At 42.5% G+C, this 20,607-nt stretch overlaps 1 protein-coding gene across 1 annotated transcript in view; it reads left to right on the top strand.

The window, feature by feature from the left end:
* LOC311132993 (E3 ubiquitin-protein ligase MARCHF8-like) overlaps positions 1-20,607 on the top strand; it is a 121,664-nt gene that overhangs the window by 95,415 nt on the left and 5,642 nt on the right. Inside the window, exon 3 of the mRNA XM_084166408.1 lies at positions 14,326-14,376. Coding sequence (XP_084022534.1) covers positions 14,326-14,376 — 51 coding nt within the window. The remainder of the gene's footprint in view (positions 1-14,325; positions 14,377-20,607) is intronic.

The raw sequence follows: 20,607 nt of genomic DNA, 5'->3' as shown, positions 1-20,607 counted from the left end.
TTCCACTTTGACATTATGGGGTATTATGTGTAGGCCAGTGACAAACAAATCTAAATGTAATCCCATTTTAAATTCAGGCTGTAACAAAACAAAATGTGGAAAAAGTCAAGGGGTGTGAATACTTTCTCAAGGCACTCTAGAAAGTACAGTGTTTTGTTAGTGTTTGCCCAGTCTTGTTTTGTTAGTGTTTGCCCAGTCCTGTTTTGTTAGTGTTTGCCATTAGCAATCAAAGGCTGTGCTCTGCTCTACTGTGGTCTCTGCTGTTCTGAACTCTGCTTTCTGTCTGTGTCTGTGTCTGTGTCTGTGTCTGTCTCTGTGTCTGTCTCTGTGTCTGTCTCTGTGTCTGTCTCTGTGTCTGTCTCTGTCTCTGTCTCTGTCTCTGTCTCTGTCTCTGTCTCTGTCTCTGTCTCTGTCTCTGTCTCTGTGTCTGTGTCTGTGTCTGTGTCTGTGTCTGTCTGTGTCTGTGTCTGTGTCTGTGTCTGTGTCTGTGTCTGTGTCTGTGTCTGTGTCTGTGTCTGTGTCCGTGTCTGTGCGTGTGCGTGTGCGTGTTACATCACAGGGGAGCTGCGGGCCTGGCCAGTCAACACAGTTAATTATGGTAAACTGGACTGAAGTAATTATCTGTTCTTTCCAGCTCTGCTCTGCTTCCCAAATGGCACCCTATTCTCTTTATAGTGCACTACTTTTATAAAGGGAATACGGTGCCATTTGGAACACACCCCTGAACTCAAACAGAAATAATGACTCAAGTGATTCAGAGGAGAGAAAAGCAAACCAAGTTGTATTTGTACTTAGTGAGGAAATACCTTGACTTCCAATTGACACCTGCGTCCTTATCTGACTACCAAAACAACTACTTTGACACACACTAACTTTTTGCTTCCTCCCTCGTTTTCATCTCTCTCTTTTTCTTTCTCTCTGTCATTATGACTCTCTCACTCTTTTGTTTATTGTCTATTCTCTCTCTCGCTCCTCTCTCTCTCTCTCTCTTGGCTGTGTCTGTTTCTTTCTCTCAAATCCACAAACACACTCTCTCTCGCTCTGTTTCTCCCATCTTTCTCTCTCCATTCCTCTCTTCCAGTTCATTCAATGAGACAACCCCCTTTCCTCTAACTAGTACCTTAGCAATTCCAGTAGCTTAGCACCATTCAGACAGCCCTGTATCATTGCTAACTATTAGCAATGTCGTATTCAGGGAGCAGACCAGCAGTGACAAATCAGTACATACTGGTCTCCCATTTCCTGTTCCTATTCTGACACACTGATGCAATTAGGAGAGCTGTTAGTAGGGAAGGATGAGATGCAGATGAGAGGGTGGAGGAAAAGAGGGGAAGATTGGATGAGAGACAGATAGAGAGGGGGAAGAAGATGAATGACAGATGAGAGAGGGTGCGATTAGCAATCCTGCTATTGTGAAGTATTTTATTCTGAGAAACACACACACAAGCACACACACACACAGAGGCTGTTTCCTGTTTCTCGCTGCAGGCCTACTTTAGGAGCTGTTTCTGTGGAAATGTGGTTTAGACAGACTGGTTGCCTCCATCAATGTACCAATGTTCCAGCATACACGTCTGTACTTAAACCAACGTCAGTTTGGCAGAGAGGAAAGGGCGGAGTTGGGCGCCGGAAAATCTGTCCAGAGCCCTGCCGTAAGCATTTCCGCTAGCTAGCTAGATAGAGCCCGCAGAGGATATTTTCAATGAGTGTATTTCACAAGTGAGTAGTTTGCATGCACCAAGACGTTAGAGTTACAACCACAATTAGCTTAGCTATCTGCGTCCGCATTGTGTGTCCACCTCTGTCATGTTTCCGAGGGGATTCTTTCTAAGCCCCGCCTACCCAAACTCATGATTTGTTGGGTGATTTTTCTGTCTGAGGAGCACCCTCCCTGAATTGGCCAAGAAAATCCGACATGATTCCCAGACCTAGTGCTGTTGCCCTAGGTCTGGGATTTCTGAGACTACAGCGATGTCTCTACTTCTCTCTCACAATCTTTTTCCTCTCTCTCAGACCTAGTTTACAAGCTAACTGTGAGACTGTGGTTTTGCTGAGCAAATACTAATGATCACCGCTGTCTCATGTAGTGGTCCTCTGTAGCTCAGCTGGTAGAGCACGGCGCTTGTAACGCCAAGGTAGTGGGTTCGATCCCCGGGACCACCCATACACAAAATAAAAATGCATGCACGCATGACTGTAAGTCGCTTTGGATAAAAGCGTCTGCTAAATGGCATATTATTATTATTATTATTATTATTATTAGTGGAAACACCTTACTATCGCTACAATTTTACTAACGGTCACAGATCTAGGATCAGCTTACCCTCTCTAAAATCCTAACCATAGCCATTAGGGAGAAACACAAAACTGATCTTAGATCAGTCTTATGGGCAGTGTCTATATCCCACTCCAATTGTCTCATAGCCTTGTACTTCTCACTTTGGTCCTCAGACAGGGTCATCCCATGCTGGTTCTAACCAGATCCATATATTTAGGATATGTTTGTATATTTAGGCTCTAAATATACTGAACAAAAATATTAATGCAACATGCAACAATTTCAAAGATTTTACAGTTCATATAAGGAAATCAGTGGATTTCACACGACTGGGCAGGGGTGCAGCCATGGGTGGGCCTTGGAGGAGCCAGGCCCAGCCAATCAGAATTAGGTTTTACCCACAAATTCTTTAAAACGACATTGGGGACAGCGTATGGTAGAGAAATGAACATGAAATTATCTGCCAACAGCTCTGGTGGATATTCCTGCAGTCAGCATGCTAATTGTATGCTCTCTCAAAACTTGAGACATCTGTGGCATTGTGTTGTGTGACACAACTGCACATTTAAGAGTGGCCTTTTATTGTCCCCAGCACAAGGTGCACCTGTGTCATGATCATGCTGTTTAATCAGCTTCTTGATATGCCACACCTGTCAGGTGGATAGATTATCTTGGCAAAGGAGAAATGCTAGCTAACAGGGATGTAAACAAATTGGTGCACAACATTTGAGAGAAATACACTTTTTGTGGGTATGGAAAATGTCTGGGATTTATTTATTTCAGCTCATGAAACATGGGACCAACACTTTATATGTTGCGTTTTATATTTTTGTTGAGTGTGTATGGCTCTGGTTAGAACAGGAGTCCTGTGTTGTTGTGGTTGACAGCAACCTCTGGTGATTATTGTTACTGTGCATAGTTCACATTCTAACATTTCCATCTGGTCCGCATCCTCTGTTCGCTGACCACTCTGTCTTCACAGCCTATATCTGCATGTGTGTGTGCGTGCATGTGTTCAGCCTTGTATCTTCCTCCCTAGAGGTCATTGTATGCTGACAGAGACGGGAAACCATATCTAAACAGTAGACACCACACTCTTCCTGTGTGATCAGATTATTTCATATCCTGCCTCTGTTTGTGTGGGTTTGGGAAGATTTCGGGAATACAGTGAGGGGTCAATGACTGCACTCTATCTACATATAAACCCATACACCTTTAATTAGTGGAACCAGGTGTGTAGTGCTAGGGCAAAAACGGAAATGTGCACCCCTTTGGGTTCCCAGGACCCGGATTAAGAAACACTGTCTGTGTGTGTACACGCTTGCGTGTGTGTTGTCACCGTATTCTTCAGAGTGGTCAGTTACAGATATGGCTCTGTATTTGGTATGGGGTGTGATCCTGTGTGTCTCTGTCTTTACAGGAATCTGAGATATTTTAGAATGCTGTAAATCAAATCAAATCAAATGTTATTTGTCACATGCGCCGAATACAACAGGTGTAGAATTTACGGTGAAATGCTTACTTACAAGCCCTGTAAGGTTGAACTCTTGTGTCAGCGTGTCTCCTGTTTTTGTGCCATGCTGAGAAATACAGTATGGTGAGATCATCTCAGATACAGTGAGGGATAAAAAGTATTTGATCCCGTGCTGATTTTGTACGTTTGCCCACTGACAAAGAAATTATCAGTCTATAATTTTAATGGTAAATTTATTTGAACATTGAGAGACAGAATAACAAACAAAAAAATCCAGAAAAACGCATGTCAAAAATGTTATAAATTGATTTGCATTTTAATGAGGGAAATAAGTATTTGACCCCCTCTCAATCAGAAAGATTTCTGGCTCCCAGGTGTCTTTTATACAGGTAACGAGCTGAGATTAGGAGCACACTCTTAAAGGGAGTACTCCTAATCTCAGTTTGTTACCTGTATAAAAGACACCTGTCCACAGAAGCAATCAATCAATCAGATTCCAAACTCTCCACCATGGCCAAGACCAAAGAGCTCTCCAAGGATGTCAGGGACAAGATTGTAGACCTACACAAGACTGGAATGGGCTACAAGACCATCGCCAAGCAGCTTGGTGAGAAGATGACAACAGTTGGTGCGATTATTCGCAAATGGAAGAAACACAAAAGAACTGTCAATCTCCCTCGGCCTGGGGCTCCATGCAAGATCTCACCTCGTGGAGTTGCAATGATCATGAGAACGGTGAGGAATCGGCCCAGAACTACACGGGAGGATCTTGTCAATGATCTCAAGGCAGCTGGGACCATAATCACCAAGAAAACAATTGGTAACACACTACGCCGTGAAAGACTGAAATCCTGCAGCACCCGCAAGGTCCCCCTGCTCAAGAAAGCACATATACAGGGCCGTCAGAAGTGTGCCAATGAACATCTGAATGATTCAGAGGAGAACGGGTGAAAGTATTGTGGTCAGATGAGACCAAATTCGAGCTCTTTGGCATCAACTCAACTCGCCGTGTTTGGAGGAGGAGGAATGCTGCCTATGACCCCAAGAACACCATCCCCACCGTCAAACATGGAGGTGGAAACGTTATGCTTTGGGGGTATTTTTCTGCTAAGGGGACAGGACAACTTCACCGCATCAAAGGGACGATGGACGGGGCCATGTACCGTCAAATCTTGGGTGAGAACCTCCTTCCCTCAGCCAGGGCATTGAAAATGGGTCGTGGATGGGTATTCCAGCATGACAATGACCCAAAACACACGGCCAAGGCAACAAAGGAGTGGCTCAAGAAGAAGCACATTAAGGTCATGGAGTGACCTAGCCAGTCTCCAGACCTTAATCCCATAGAAAATCTGTGGAGGGAGCTGAAGGTTCGAGTTGCCAAACGTCAGCCTCGAAACCTTAATGACTGCAAAGAGGAGTGGAACAAAATCCCTCCTGAGATGTGTGCAAACCTGGTGGCCAACTACAAGAAACGTCTGACCTCTGTGATTGCCAACAAGGGTTTTGCCACCAAGTACTAAGTCATGTTTTGCAGAGGGGTCAAATACTTATTTCCCTCATTAAAATGCAAATCAATTTATAACATTTTTGACATGCGCTTTTCTGGATTTCTTTGTTGTTATTCTGTCTCTCACTGTTCAAATAAACCTACCATTAAAATTATAGACTGATCATGTCTTTGTCAGTCAGCAAACGTACAAAATCAGCAGGGGATCAAATACCTTTTTCCCTCACTGTACATATTCTACACAATTAAATTGTAAGCTTTTCACTGATAGATATTCATACACAGGCAAAGCAGGTTGTGTGTGTGTATATGGATTAATAAACACATTTATAGGACAGAATTGAGCAGAGGCACATGTGGGTTAACGAGACAGATTTGGAAGGATGGCTACCCAGGAGGACTAGCAACTGTGTAATCTCATGCGTTGTGTTTGTGCATGTGTTTGTGTTTGTGTGTGTGTGTGTGTGTGTGTTTGAGGCCAAGCCTCCATATTTGCTGCCAGTGAATCAGTGAAGAGAATCAGCTGAGATGAGGTTCACTCTGTCTCTCTTCCAAGTCTCTGAAGTGCCTTCTCTAATGTCCTAACAATATGATTCACTACCAGTAACTCAATATTGTGTGTGTGCTGCAGAATATACACTGAGTATACCAAATATTGAGTTTCACCCCCCTTTTGCCCTCAGAACAGCCTCAATTCGGCAGGGCATAGACTCTACAAGGTGTAGAAAGCGTTCCACAGGGATTCTGGCCCATGTTGACTCCAATGCTTCCCACAGTTGTCAAGTTGGCTAGATGTCCTTTGGGTGGTGGACCATTCTTGATACACACAGGAAACTGTTGAGCGTGAAAAATCCAGCAGTGTTGCAGTTCGTGACACAAACCGGTGCCCCTGGCACCTTCTTCCATACCCGTTCAAAGGCACTTAAATATTTTGTCTTGGCCATTCACCCTCTGAATGGCACACATACACGATCCAGGTCTCAAGGCTTAGAAATCCTTCTTTAACCTGTCTCCTCCCCTTCATCTACACTGACTGACTGAAGTGGATTTAACAAGTGACATCAATAAGGGATCATAGCTTTCACCTGGATTCACCAGGTCAGTTCATGTCATGGAAAGAGCATTTGTTTTGTATATGACACACACAGTGCGGTCTGTGCAGGTCTATAACCACCATGTCATTGAGCTGTGGTGATTATATGTAAATGATGTGTGTCCACCTCTATGGAGAGATCAATGGACACAGATTTCCCCATCATCCTCATCAACGTGTGTTTGTGTGTGTGCCTGTGCGTATGTTTGTTTGTGTGTGTGCGTGCATTCGTCTGTCTGTCTGTCTGTCTGTCTGTCTGTCTGTCTGTCTGTCTGTCTGTCTGTCTGTCTGTCTGTCTGTCTGTCTGTCTGTCTGTCTGTCTGTCTGTCTGTCTGTCTGTCTGTCTGTCTGTCTGTCTGTCTGTCTGTCTGTCTGTCTGTCTGTCTGTCTGTCTGTCTGTCTGTCTGTCTGTCTGTCTGTCTGTCTGTCTGTCTGTCTGTCTGTCTGTCTGTCTGTCTGTCTGTCTGTCTGTCTGTCTGTCTGTCTGTCTGTCTGTCTGTCTGTCTGTCTGTCTGTCTGTCTGTCTGTCTGTCTGTCTGTCTGTCTGTCTGTCTGTCTGTCTGTCTGTCTGTCTGTCTGTCTGTCTGTCTGTCTGTCTGTCTGTCTGTCTGTCTGTCTGTCTGTCTGTCTGTCTGTCTGTCTGTCTGTCTGTCTGTCTGTCTGTCTGTCTGTCTGTCTGTCTGTCTGTCTGTCTGTCTGTCTGTCTGTCTGTCTGTCTGTCTGTCTGTCTGTCTGTCTGTCTGTCTGTCTGTCTGTCTGTCTGTCTGTCTGTCTGTCTGTCTGTCTGTCTGTCTGTCTGTCTGTCTGTCTGTCTGTCTGTCTGTCTGTCTGTCTGTCTGTCTGTCTGTCTGTCTGTCTGTCTGTCTGTCTGTCTGTCTGTCTGTCTGTCTGTCTGTCTGTCTGTCTGTCTGTCTGTCTGTCTGTCTGTCTGTCTGTCTGTCTGTCTGTCTGTCTGTCTGTCTGTGTGTGTGTGTGTGTGTGTGTGTGTGTGTGTGTGTGTGTGTGTGTGTGTGTGTGTGTGTGCTTGTGTGCAGGCCATTAGTTCTGATGATTGAATTGTTTCCTCCCTTTCGTTCTCCTCATTTTCACTGACTCTGCTAGCTATCTCTACTATCTCTCTTCCCCCCCCCCCTTCCCCTCTCTCTCTTTGTTTCCATCTCGCTCTCCCTCCCACTGTCTGTCTCTCGCTCTCTCTTTTTCCATCTCCTTCTCCCTCCCAGTCTCTTTGTCCCACTCTATCTCTCACCCTCAGTTCTTCTCTCAACATTTTGGCAGATGATCTGACAGTAGATGATTAAGAGTGACATCTCTGGCACTTTTCCTACAGAGAGAGAGAAGCTGCTCGTTTTAAATAACTCATTACCCAGGCTCCTTCTGATGCTGAATGTGTTGTAATGTTCTGTTAAATGAAAAACTTAATTGATATGTCAATTTTGATATGGGTTTTATTACATTTTTATGTTGCAATATTCCTGTCCTAAGTAGATGTGATGTTTCTGTTCAACAGAAAACTGAATTGATATATTCTTTGCCATTTTATAAGAGTTTTTATAGTCCCTATGGACTTTCTGAGCCATTCTCTCTTAGCCTATCACCATGTAATCATTCCTCTCTTCAGTCCATGTAATTCTCGCCTCTCTTATGTACTCTTGGGGACAGTGAATGATGATGCTTTCACATATCCTGTCCATTGTGCATGCTGAGGGCTGTGTGTGTGCACGTGCGTCCTGGAATTTCATGCTAGATGATTGTATTAAGCCAGCAAACAGGGGGCGTCCTAAGGAAATAATGTGACGTTCCAATTCAGTCCCTTTAAGGGTTTTGCCAATTTGCAAAGACGTTATCCCACTGACATTCTGAGAACATTCTAGTAACATTCAAACATGACGTTAACCTTGGGACAATAAGAGGACGTTCAGTACAGGTTCCAGTTTTGTCTAGTTCCCTGTAGGTTCCCAGGACGTCACTTTTTAGGATGTTCTCAATACTTTAATTTTATTAGTCCTTAGGACGTCGCGTGACGGTCCCAAGGGAATGTTCTCTGGAGGACCTTTGTCTAGTTACCTGTAAGTTCCCAGGACGTCATTGAGGGCCATGTCAGGACATTTCTAGGACGTTCTCAGGACTTTCATTTTACTAGTCCTTAGGACGTCGCATGATGGTTCCAAGGGGAACATTCTCTGGGGGACCGTTTTATAGTTCCCAGTTTGTCCCTGGGATGTTTTTAGGACGTTCTTGGGACGTTGTGTCATGGTCACCTGGAGGTTTTGTCTAGTTCCCGGTTGGTCCCAGAGACATCCCCAAGGACATTTTTAGGACGTTCTTGTACGTTGTGTCATGGTCTCCAGAAGGTATCCTTAACATTCTTGGGACGTTGTGTCATGGTTAGGGCTGGGAATTGCCAGGGACATCACATATACGATATTATCACGATACTTACGTGTAGGTGCCAATTCTATATGTATTGCGATTCGATGTTCCAAACATATTGCTCACCATATGTCTGCTGCAGAGGGACAAGAGAGAGCCATGAGAAAATGAGTTTCGATCAGTCATGGAAAATAAATAATAAATAAATAAAATAAAATAAAAGTACTGAAAAGAAATTGTCTCCCTATTTAAAAAGAAGATGGAGAACAAGCAAAAAATTATATTGCGATATTGTCAAAACGATACGTCGTCAAAAATAATATCCCTGATTGGTGAACCATGTGGCACAGTGGTCTAAGGCACTGCATCGCAGTGCTAGCTGTGCCACTAGAGATCCTGGTTCGAATCCAGGCTCTGTTGTAGCCGGCCGCGACCGGGAGGGAATGGCCGGCAGGGATGTAGCTCAGTTGGTAGAGCATGGCGTTTGCAACACCAGGGTTGTGGGTTCGATTCCCACGGGGGGCCAGTATGAAAAAGTAAAAAAAATTATGTATGCACTCACTAACTGTAAGTCGCTCTGGATAAGAGCGTCTGCTAAATGACAAAAATTTAAATGTAAAAATGTAAATGAACCACTGATCCAGTCACAGCTCTTTGTCTTTTGGCAATGCTAGGGACACCCACACAAACAATGCTTTTAACATAGTGTTTTCAACTTACATATTTGACATACTTGATTACATTGTGTATCTTTATTCATACAGATTATTATTTAACATGTCCTCACCTGGGAGTTGAATTCACGGCATTCCGATCTTCCTGCTACGCCACCATGTCTGTATCAATGACTGGTTTCACCTGTAGGCCTATTCCTACACTTAGCACCTCAAAGTAAATCTCAGCTTTGTTAAAAATATACTGAAGAAAAACTATTATATTTATCATATTCAGGAGTAACCTTAAAACAGAATAATATGCTCCACCAACATTAGACAACTATACTGAACACACAAATTCAAATTGCTGAAACAAGTCAATGAAATCAATGAGAGAATAGTCAGATTAAGTGATAACTGAAATAGCAGTGCAGAAGGCACTCTTTTGCTAAGTGCCAAAACATTCAAGAGAAAGAGGTGCTCAAAGTTGACCCATTTTGTATACCCCACCATACCATGATACATCCATGTCTTCATCACTGGAAAAGATAAACGGTTGAGATTGATATCATTTAAAAGCTTACAAACAGGGTTGTCAAACTATTTGATAATTTCAACAACAACAAAATTATTGACTAAAAATTGACATTTAACCTTTAAAGTAAATTATCAAAAAATATGTAAACTCAGCCATTTTTGTGTTGTGCCTACCATCGGTTGAGACACAACATGCTCTTGAATACAGGGTGGGTGTCATTTCAATCATAGAAATATAATTAATAGTTCAGACCACTGCAATTTAGCTGGTACACCATTGAAATTGAAATTGAAATTTTACCTTCTAATTCCAACCGCAAAGATGGCCGCTGGTCCACCCACCTGTCAACTTAAATGGTCATGTATATTCTATGATCTATATTTCTATGATTTCAATAGGTTTCCTATGGAGGATTGGCAGTATAATTTAAAACAACAGATATTCCCATTCAAGTCAGCATTCTCTGATGTGTGGACCTCCAGCCATCTTAATGGTACCATTCGAAATTTCAATTGTATTCCCATTTTAGTACATTTATCAGCCAAAACATGACACCCACCCTGTAGTCAAGAGCATGTTGTCTCAACCGATGGCGGGCACAGCGCAAAAACCAACATATGCGAATTTGAAAAAAATCATAGTTCACGCGTTTTTAGATCATTGGCGTTTAAGGTATAAAGAAAAAGTTTACAATTTAAAAGCATTTTTTTAAAGAAATTATAAAACAGTTTGACAACCATGTTTGTAAGCTTTTAAATGATATAAATCTCAAGCATTTATCTTTTCCATTGATAAAGACATAGATGTCTCATGTTAATAATATAACTGATATCGGGGCGACAGGTAGCTTAGTGGTTAAGAGCGTTGTGCCAGTAACCGAAAGGTCGCTGGTTCTAATCCCCGAGCCGACTAGGTGAAAAATCTGTCGATGTGCCCTTGAGCAAGGCACTTAACCCTAATTGCTCCTGTAAGTCGCTCTGGATAAGAGCGTCTGCTAAATGACAAAAATGTAAATGTAAATATGTCTATGGTTATGAGGTAACTGTCTGGTACAGGGAAAGAAGATTATATAGTTGCTATAGTTCTACTTTTGAGGAATTAAAACTTCTGACAAACTCTGATTTGGAGGTGAGGTGAATTTATGAAGGTTAGAATTCCTCAACATAACTGGGTTCTGAAAAGATGGAACATTGTGAAAGTCTTCAGGGCTCAGACAGAGGCAAGGGACAGCCCACACAGAGGCCCTGAAGCTCTGAGCCCCTGAACAGAGACTTAAGCCTCGGAGCCATGAACCACCAAGACAAAATGTCTCCTCTCCTCTGTCATATCCTCCTGAGCCTCCCTTTACCTCACTCACACAGGTCTGGATCATCACAGCCAGGAGTTGTTACCCAGTCCACAGAGGGAGAGAGAAGAGAGAGAAGAGAGATAAGAGAGAGAGAAGAGAGAGAGGAGAGAAGAGAGAGAGAAGAGAGAGAGAAGAGAGAGAGAAGAGAGAGAGAGAAGAGAGAGAGAGAAGAGGGAGAGCGAAGAGAGAAAGACAGAGACGTTTGAAACTCTAGAGCTTCTCTCACAGAATAATGGATGACTCGTGAGACTTAGTCCTTTTATACATTTTACATTTACATTTTTTATAGACTACTGTCACTGATATGATGGGACTGTGTGTGTGTGTGTGTGTGTGTGTGAGAGAAAGGGAGAGGGAGTGAAGAAGAGAGGGAAAGGCAGAGATAGAGGCAGAGAAGAACAAAGAGAGGTAGATATAAACAAAGACAGGGAAAAAGTCAATTAGTTCCTTGCCAGGACAAAATGCTTCTCTTTTTTGTCTCTAATCTGAGTGTGGAGTGTTCAGCACTTTGCTCTTCCCTCCTCATCTATCCATCCATCTCTCCTCATCGCCTCTTCCTATCCTATCCTATTAAATTGGAAGGTTCACTGTGTATTAGTGGCCTTGTTATTTTCCCTCCACAGCGACTCTCATGGCAACCTTGAGTTCCTCATCATTACTACGTCTTAGACTGGCGAAGGAACAGAGGACAAGAAATATGTTCCTATTATAGCTCGCTCTCTCTCTCTTTCTCTCTCTATTTATTTCCTACTTTATTTCTCTCTCTCTCTATCGTCCCTTCTCTTCTTATCTTCCTTTTATCTGTCTGTTTCTCAGTATATGTATGATAATGTATGTTTAAGTGTTATGTTCATGTACTGTACACTGAGTGAACACCTGCTCTTTCCATGACATAGACTGACCAGGTGAATCCAGGTGAAAGCTATGATCCCTTATTGATGTCACTTGTTAAATCCACTTAAATCAGTGTGGATGAAGGGGAGGAGACCGGTTAAAAAATGATTTTTAAGCCTTGAGACAATTAAGACATGGATTGTGTATGTGTGCCATTCAGAGGGTGAATGGGTAAGACAGAAAATGTAAGTGCCTTTGAACGGGGTATGGTAGTAGGTGCCAGGTTTGTGTCAAGAACTGCAACTCAATATTAGGAAGGTGTTCCTAATGTTTGGTATACTCAGTGTACTGTATATCTCTGTCTAGAATTCAGATGGCATCAGTCCATGATAAAGTAGATACGTTTGCGACGCTGTGTGCTCATCATAAAGACAATGAGTGAAAAGAACCTAAGAGAACACACGTCACATGAGCCAACCATTATGACCACACACAGATAGATAAACAGGCTTGAGACGTGTGTGTGCGTGCATGTGTGTGTTCAATGAGACGGTGGGACTTACTCTCAAACCCAGTGAGACTAGTGACATATTTTACTGAGAGAGACGGCAAGAGAGAACGGAGATGGAAAAATAAATACTGCTTCAGTTCCTTGCTGGGACGAAAGCCCTTCCTCTCTAATCTGACCGCGGAGAGTGTTCAGCACAGCTCTTCCCTGTCTATCAGTCTCTCTCGTTTTATTCTAATCATCCTGTCCTATTAAATTGGAGGGTCAGCTGTGTAATAGTGGCCTTGTTATTTTCCCTCCGCAGCGGCTCTCATGGCAACGTTGAGTTCCTCATCATTACTCCATTACTCGAAGAAACAGAGGACAAAAAATCATTTCTGTTCCCCCTATTATCGCTCTCTCTCTCTTTCCATATTTCCTTCTCTATCGCATTGTTCTCTTATTATCTCTTCTGTATCTGTCTGTTGCTCTGTTTCTCAGTACGATACTGTATGTTTAAGTCTGCTCTTCATAAAGAACACACGTCACATGAGCCAACCGTTATGGCCACACAGATGGATAAACACACAGGTTCTCAGATGTGTGTGTATGTGCTGTGTGTGGATCCATCAGGGTCTGTTTATCAGAAGTGAGTGAGTGTGTGTATGTGTGTTCTATGCTTATCTGCTATTTGACAGCAGATCGTTCACAGCCCCTGCCTCCCTCAGAAATAAGTAATAGTGTGATGATGGCACACACCAGTTCACAGTTCAGTCATTAATCACAATGTTTGTGTGTGTGTATACATGTTTGTGGGTGTGTGTTGGGGGGGGTGCATGCGTACGCGCTTGTGTGTGTGTGTGTGTTGCTTCCTTATGTATCTTTAGGCTGAAGTTCGGCCAATGCCAGACAGACATGGATAGAGAGAGAGAGGAATGGAAGGGAGAGGATGGGGACAGGGGGATAAAGAAACTTAACACACAGACCTCTCACTAACATCACCATGGTAACTAGGGAAAGCGAGATACAGAAGGGAAGTGATAGAGTTGTTACATTTTAAAAAGTGTGTGCTCGTGCATGTCAGTCTGTTTCTTGAGCATGAAACAAGTCAATTTAATCAAGTATCAACTAGTTGTTATCATCTGAAAATCTTCTGACTATTCCACTGAACTTGTTGCGAAAGCATCAGTATGGTAATGTATAGACAGAAAGAGCGAGAGAGAGCAAGAGAGAGAGCTTGTGTTTGTGTGTGTGTGTGTGTGTGTGTGTGCGTGCATGTGTACATGCATAAGTGTGTTTGTGTCCATAACCAAACAGCTGGTAAATGTGCAGTGCTGGAAAGATGTAATAATCATTACGAGCCATATGTTATCATGTGTAATCACTGCCAAAGTTATAACAGATGGACATTCACCTTGTTGTCTCTTGTGTCTCTAACGCAGTTCAAGGCAGAAGGTATTTCACATTTACATTTTAGTCATTTAGCAGAAAATCTCATCCAGAGCGACTTACAGGAGCAATTAGGGTTTAGTGCCTTGCTCAAGGGCCATATCGACAGATTTTTCACCTAGTCGGCGCGGGAATTCGAACCAGCGACCTTTCGGTTACTGGCCCAGTCAAACGTTGATATGACTTACAGTATCTGCTGCTACAGTGGTTGGTGTTTCAAAATGACTAAATGTGTCTAATATTTATGTAGTAAGACAGTACTAAGTCTGTCTTTCTGTTCCTCTCTTTCAGAATGAGAAGCCCCTGGGTCATTCTGCCAGCAGGTCCAGCAATATTTCCAAGGTAAGGACAGAGATGGAACATACAGTATGAATGGTATATGACAGACCTGTACCTACCAGAGGGCAACCGAGAGAGAAAGAGGGGATTAAAAATGTATTTTGATGAGAGAGGGATAGAAAGAGAGAGAGAGATAAAAGAGAGCGAGAGAGAAAGATAAATAGAAATAGAAAAGTGAGAATAACAGAGAGGGTGATGGACAGAATAGAGACATCCTGTAGAGAAAGAGAGTCAGGCCTAGACTTCCAGGGGATCCTAACCTGCCAGTCACTTCCACAGTCAGAAGTACAGCTCTCTGATCAGTTCTTATTGAGAGAGACATCTCCAAACACACGGTCTCACCTCCTCCGCCCCAACTGACACTCAATTAAACATCAGGGCTGCAACTCAATAGTCTACAGTGGCTTCCTCTCCTTGTCTCTTCGTTACTCACCTGCACTGATCTAAAAAAAACACTTTGATTTCATATGGAAGTGCTACACTGATTGTTCCTTATATTGGAACAGTACTAGTCCCAATACCTCTCTCTATCTACCCTCCGTCCCTCCCTATCTTTCTTTCTCTCTCCACTATCCCTCTCCCCCGCTCCCTTCTCTCTGCCGGGCCAGATTGGTTGTGTTCTCCTTAGCAGCCTGTGAGCCTCTTAGTGGGATAAAGCCTTTACATGTGCTAATAGTCAGGGTCACTTTGTCGCCATGGCAATGCTCCGTCGGCCATGTTTGAGCTGGGCGGCGTGAGTCGGCAGGATGTAATGCCACCCTCGTAAGAAGAAAGTAGAACCAGCCAGTCATATGAGTCTGTCTGGGGTTGAAGTGTCTTAGGGATTCAAAGTACACGCCATCAACACCACGATGTTTCCAGAGATGGGCAGTATTTCAATTACTTTTGAGTATTTTGTCATTTGTATTTCACCAGCCTGAACTACAATTCAATGTATTTTCTAACAACATACTGTACCTGTAATCTGTATTTTCAAAATACAAAATACTTTTCTATAACATTTTATTTTTTATAGCGGTTCAGAATTTTCTAGGCACTATGGTGTGATAAGACTTTGTGCTAAATGACCTAAATGTAAATATAGAAATTAACACTTGCAAAGCATGCTGGGTATTATTCTAATTAGCTCCTACCCCAAAACAAGGAAAATAATAATACCCAGTGTACTTTGCAATTGTTCATTTTTACATTTACATTTTGCTTATTTAGCAGACACTTATCCAAATCAAATCAAATCAAATTGGATTTGTCACATACACGTGTTTAGCAGATGTTATTGCGGGTGTAGCGAAATGATTGTGCTTCTAGCTCTGACAGTGCAGTAATATCTAACAAGTAATATCTAACAATTTCACAACATATACCCTATACACACAAATCTAGTAAGGAATGGAATTTAAGAATATATACATATATGGACAAGCAATGGCAGAGCGGCATGGACTAAGATACAGTAGAATATTATAGAATAAAATACAGTATATACATATGAGATGAGTAGTGCAAGATATGTAAACATTACTCAAGTGACTAGTGTTCTATTTCTTAAAGTGGCCAGAGGAAAACCTGGTTCAGTCTGCTATCCAGAGCGACTTAGTCAGTGCATTCAACTAAGCTGCATTGACTGCAACCAAATGCTTCCTGCAGTTGTTGATCAGTTTCTCACATCGCTGTTGAGGAATTTTGGCCCACTCTTGCATGCAGAACTGCTTTAACTCAGCGACATTTGTAGGTTTTCAAGCATGAACTGCTCGTTTGAAGTCCTGCCACGACATCTCAATTGGGATTAGGTCTGGACTTTGACTAGGCCATTTCAGAACTTCAAATGTGTTGCTTTTTAGCCATTTTCATGTAGACTTAATTGTGTTCTTTGGATCATAGTCTTGCTGCATGACCCAGCTGCGCTTCAGCTTCAGCTCACAGACGGATGGCCTGACATTCTCCTGTAGAATTCTCTGATACAGAGCAGAATTCATGGTTCCTTCTATTAAGGCAAGTCATCCAGGTCCTGAGGCAGCAAAGCATCCCCAAACCATGCTTGATCGTTGGTATGTGGTTCTTACTGTGGAATGCAGTGTTTGGTTTTCGACTTAAGTTTGCCAAAAAGCACCTGGAAGCACCTGAATGATCATCAAGACTCTTGGAATAATTTTTTATGGACAGATGATTCAAAAGTATAACTTTTTGGACGACATGGATCCCATTTTATGCCTGGGTTAAAAAAAGCTGACATTTCATATCCCTTTGAGCATGGTGAAGTTATTAATTACACTTTGGATGGTGTATCAATACACCCAGTCACTACAAAGATACAGGTGTCTTTCCTAACTCAGTTGCTGGAGAGGAAGGAAACCGCTCCAGGATTTCACCATGAGGCCAATGGTGACTTTAAAACAGTTACAGAGTTTAATGGCTGTGGTAGGAGAAAACTGAGGATGCATCAAAAACATTGTAGTTACTCCACAATACTAACCTAATTGACAGAGTGAAAATAAGGAAGCCTATACAGAAATCAAATATTACAAAACATGCATCCTGTTTGCAATGAGGCACTAAAGTAAAATTGCAAAGAATGTGGCAAAGAAATGAAATGTATGTCCAAAATACAAAGCGTTATGGTTGGGGAAAATCCAACACAACACATCACTGAGTACCACTCAATATTTTCAAGCATGATGGTGGCTGCATCATGTTATGGGTATGCTTGTCATCGGCAAAGACTATGGAGTTTTTTATGATAAAAAGAACCAGAATAGAGCTAAGCACAGGCAAAATCCTAGAGGAAAACCTGGTTCAGTCTGCAATCCAACAGACACTGTGCAAAGTTCTTAGAGACTTACCCAGAAAGACTCACAGCTGTAATCGCTGCCAAAGGTGATTCTAACATGTATTGACTCAGGGGGTTGAATACTTAGTAATCAAGATATATTTTAATTGTTTAGTATTTTATTTTATTTATTTGCCTGTGCTTAGCTCTATTCTGTTTATTTTTATCATAAAAAAACTAATTTTAGAATTAATGTTAGAATTTTTCTTCCACTTGTGACAGAGTATTTTGTGTAGATCGTTGACAAAAATGAAAATTAAATCTATTTGAATCCCACCTTGTAACACAACAAAATGTGGAAAAAGTCGAGGGGTGTGAATACTTTCTGAAGGCTCTGCAAGGTTATATCCAGACAGACACGTTTAGTCACACAATGAAGTGTATTTGACTGAGCAATCAGGCGTGTTTATGAACATGTGTAATGTGTGAGGCAGGCAGCTCTCAGTATTCACTGTGTGTGCCTGCATGTGTGTGCTTGTGTGTATGCAGCAGCATCAGTATGGCACACAGCATCTTATCATCCCAGAGTAGTTTACTGGGGAGTAAGAGACAATGTGAGTTAGTCAGAGAAGACGGGGTATTTTTCTCCATTTATACAGGATTAATAAAGGCCTAGTGCACAAATTTGGTGGGAAAATGTAAAAAAAAATAACATCACATATATTTTCATATTTTTGGGGTGGATTTTACAGGGGGTGCTGCAGCACCCATGCTTCCCGTGGGTATGGATTTTACAGGGGGTGCTGCAGCACCCATACTTCCCGTGGGTATGGATTTTACAGGGGGTGCTGCAGCACCCATACTTCCCGTGGGTATGGATTTTACAGGGGGTGCTGCAGCACCCATACTTCCCGTGGGTATGAATTTTACAGGGGGTGCTGCAGCACCCATACTTCCCGTGGGTATGGATTTTACAGGGGGTGCTGCAGCACCCATACTTCCCGTGGGTATGGATTGCGGGAGTTTGCTACTGTTTAGGCCTACATCACTGTCTCTCGTTCTCTCTCCAATGCTGACAGCTCGTTCTCTCTCCAATGCTGACAGCTCGTTCACACTCTCACCATTTGCGTTGGAGCGCACTGCACTTTGCTGTATGAAGCGACAGTATACTATTTATTTTGTACTGCCATGCAACTGCATAAACGTTTTAATTATAATGGACTTTCTATTGACCTTTCATGTTCCTATGTGGCTAAATAGGCCTCTTGTACATTCAGTTTTACTTAAATTCCTTAACTTTGGTTAGACTGTGAGGAAGCAACCGTAGAGTATTTGCTTTGTACTGCTATACAATTGCCACAGTCTTGCCAACATAACTCAGATATAGGCCATCTGTGTCTTGGCTTGTAGATCTCCTCGCTCTTATTGGCAGTAGAATAACGTTTTTTTGATTAGAATCTGGTCTCAGAAGCACATGCTGCCTACTTCTAGTTGTTATTGTGGTAAGTGTCACAATCATGGTTACTAGGTTGGATTGAGTCTGCCTCTTGGTCTCTTCAAGCCTGAGTTATTTGCTTTGGTCTTGGGCCTCAGTAAGACTCATACCATCATTTTGTTAATTGAAGTGAAATACCTAAAGGGAAATGAAATGTAAAGAACAAGGGAATGTTGGCTGTGCAAACAGAGAACAGCAGAGAGTTGGATAGAGACATGTTTGAGTTATGAGGAGAATGAGATGAGTGATAAATGATATGTACATTCTGACACACATTAACAGACTCTGTTAGAACTTGCCAATGCCACGACTGTGAGTTCAATTCCAGCAGGGATCACATACACATTCAGAAAAATGTATGCATTCATTGTACTTTAAGTCGCTTTGGATAGAAGCTTTTAACTTAGTGGCAAAATTATAGTTTTTCTGTTTGTTTCATCACCCGCTTCATACAGACGTTCTGGTGATACTGGATAGATAAGTAAAAGTAGACTGCATAAATGTTAGTAAAATGTATAGCCGATGATCATCAATGCCTGTTCCATTCTGATCTGAGTTTGTAGTCATACGGAATGGCAGACACAATGATTGGATTGACTTTTTATAGAAACAAATGCTGTTGTCTCTGGAATGTTTTTCTATTTCTGTCTCTGTGGACATCATGTTCATTCACAATAAATAAACTGTGGGATCCTCTTCTGACTTTATTCTTCTTAGTATCTGGGGGGGTTCAGTTTGGGTGTGTGTGTGTACGTACGTGTGTGTTGTTGTTACAGCATGGTGTCCTTTCAATACCCTTTGTGATTCAGTTCTGAAAAACAAAGAGCTATCTACTATTCTCCATGCAGACAAAGGGGTAGAGAGAGGCGATGAAGCGTGGGGTGAGATTAGGGGACGGGGGATTGATGGAAGGGGAAAGAAGGACAGAAGCTGGAGCGAGGGATGGGATGAATTGAGAGAGATAGATGGAGAGAGGGATGGAATGAATTGAGAGAGATAGATGGAGAGAGGGATGGAATGAATTGAGAGAGATATATGGAGAGAGAGATGGAATGAATTGAGAGAGATAGATGGAGAGAAGGATGGAATGAATTGAGAGAGATAGATGGAGAGAGGGATGGGATGAATTGAGAGAGATAGATGGAGAGAGGGATGGGATTAATTGAGAGAGATAGATGGAGAGAGGGATAGATGGAGAGAGGGATGGGATGAATTGAGAGGGATAGATGGAGAGAGGGATAGATGGAGAGAGGGATAGATGGAGAGAGGGATGGGATGAATTGAGAGAGATAGATGGAGAGAGGGATAGATGGAGAGAGGGATGGGATGAATAGATGGAGAGAGGGATAGATGGAGAGAGGGATGGGATGAATTGAGAGGGATAGATGGAGAGAGGGATAGATGGAGAGAGGGATGGGATGAATTGAGAGAGATATATGGAGAGAGGGATAGATGGAGAGAGGGATGGGATGAATTGAGAGGGATAGATGGAGAGAGGGATGGGATGAATTGAGAGAGATAGATGGAGAGAGGGATGGGTGGAGAGAGGGATGGGTGGAGAGAGGGATGGGTGGAGAGAGGGATGGGTGGAGAGGGATAGGTGGAGAGAGGGATAGATGGAGAGAGGGATGGGTGGAGAGAGGGATAGATGGAGAGAGGGATAGATGGAGAGAGAGAGATGGAGAGAGGGATGGGTGGATGAGGGAGCATAGAGAGGAGTGATAAATAATAAATCATTCAGTGATTGTCAAGCATTTATAGCACCCCTTTTTACTGTATGTCTGAGAGTTATAACACAGTACCTTCCTCATTTTCCCAGTCTTGCTGGTGTGTAATAACACACTATGTCAATGTTCTACTTCCACGGTTAAATATAGTCTCGTCTGATTGATTTTAAAGACCGCTTTTCTGTTTTGATCCTCACACTCCTACGTGCTGTTATTTTTCTTCCTGTGTGTGTGCAAGAGATGGC

The sequence above is a fragment of the Coregonus lavaretus genome (assembly GCF_964263955.1).
Source record: "Coregonus lavaretus genome assembly, chromosome: 1".
Taxonomy (NCBI): domain Eukaryota; kingdom Metazoa; phylum Chordata; class Actinopteri; order Salmoniformes; family Salmonidae; genus Coregonus; species Coregonus lavaretus.
Note: the sequence above shows the minus strand (reverse complement) of the source record. Positions and strands in the feature narration are given on the sequence as shown.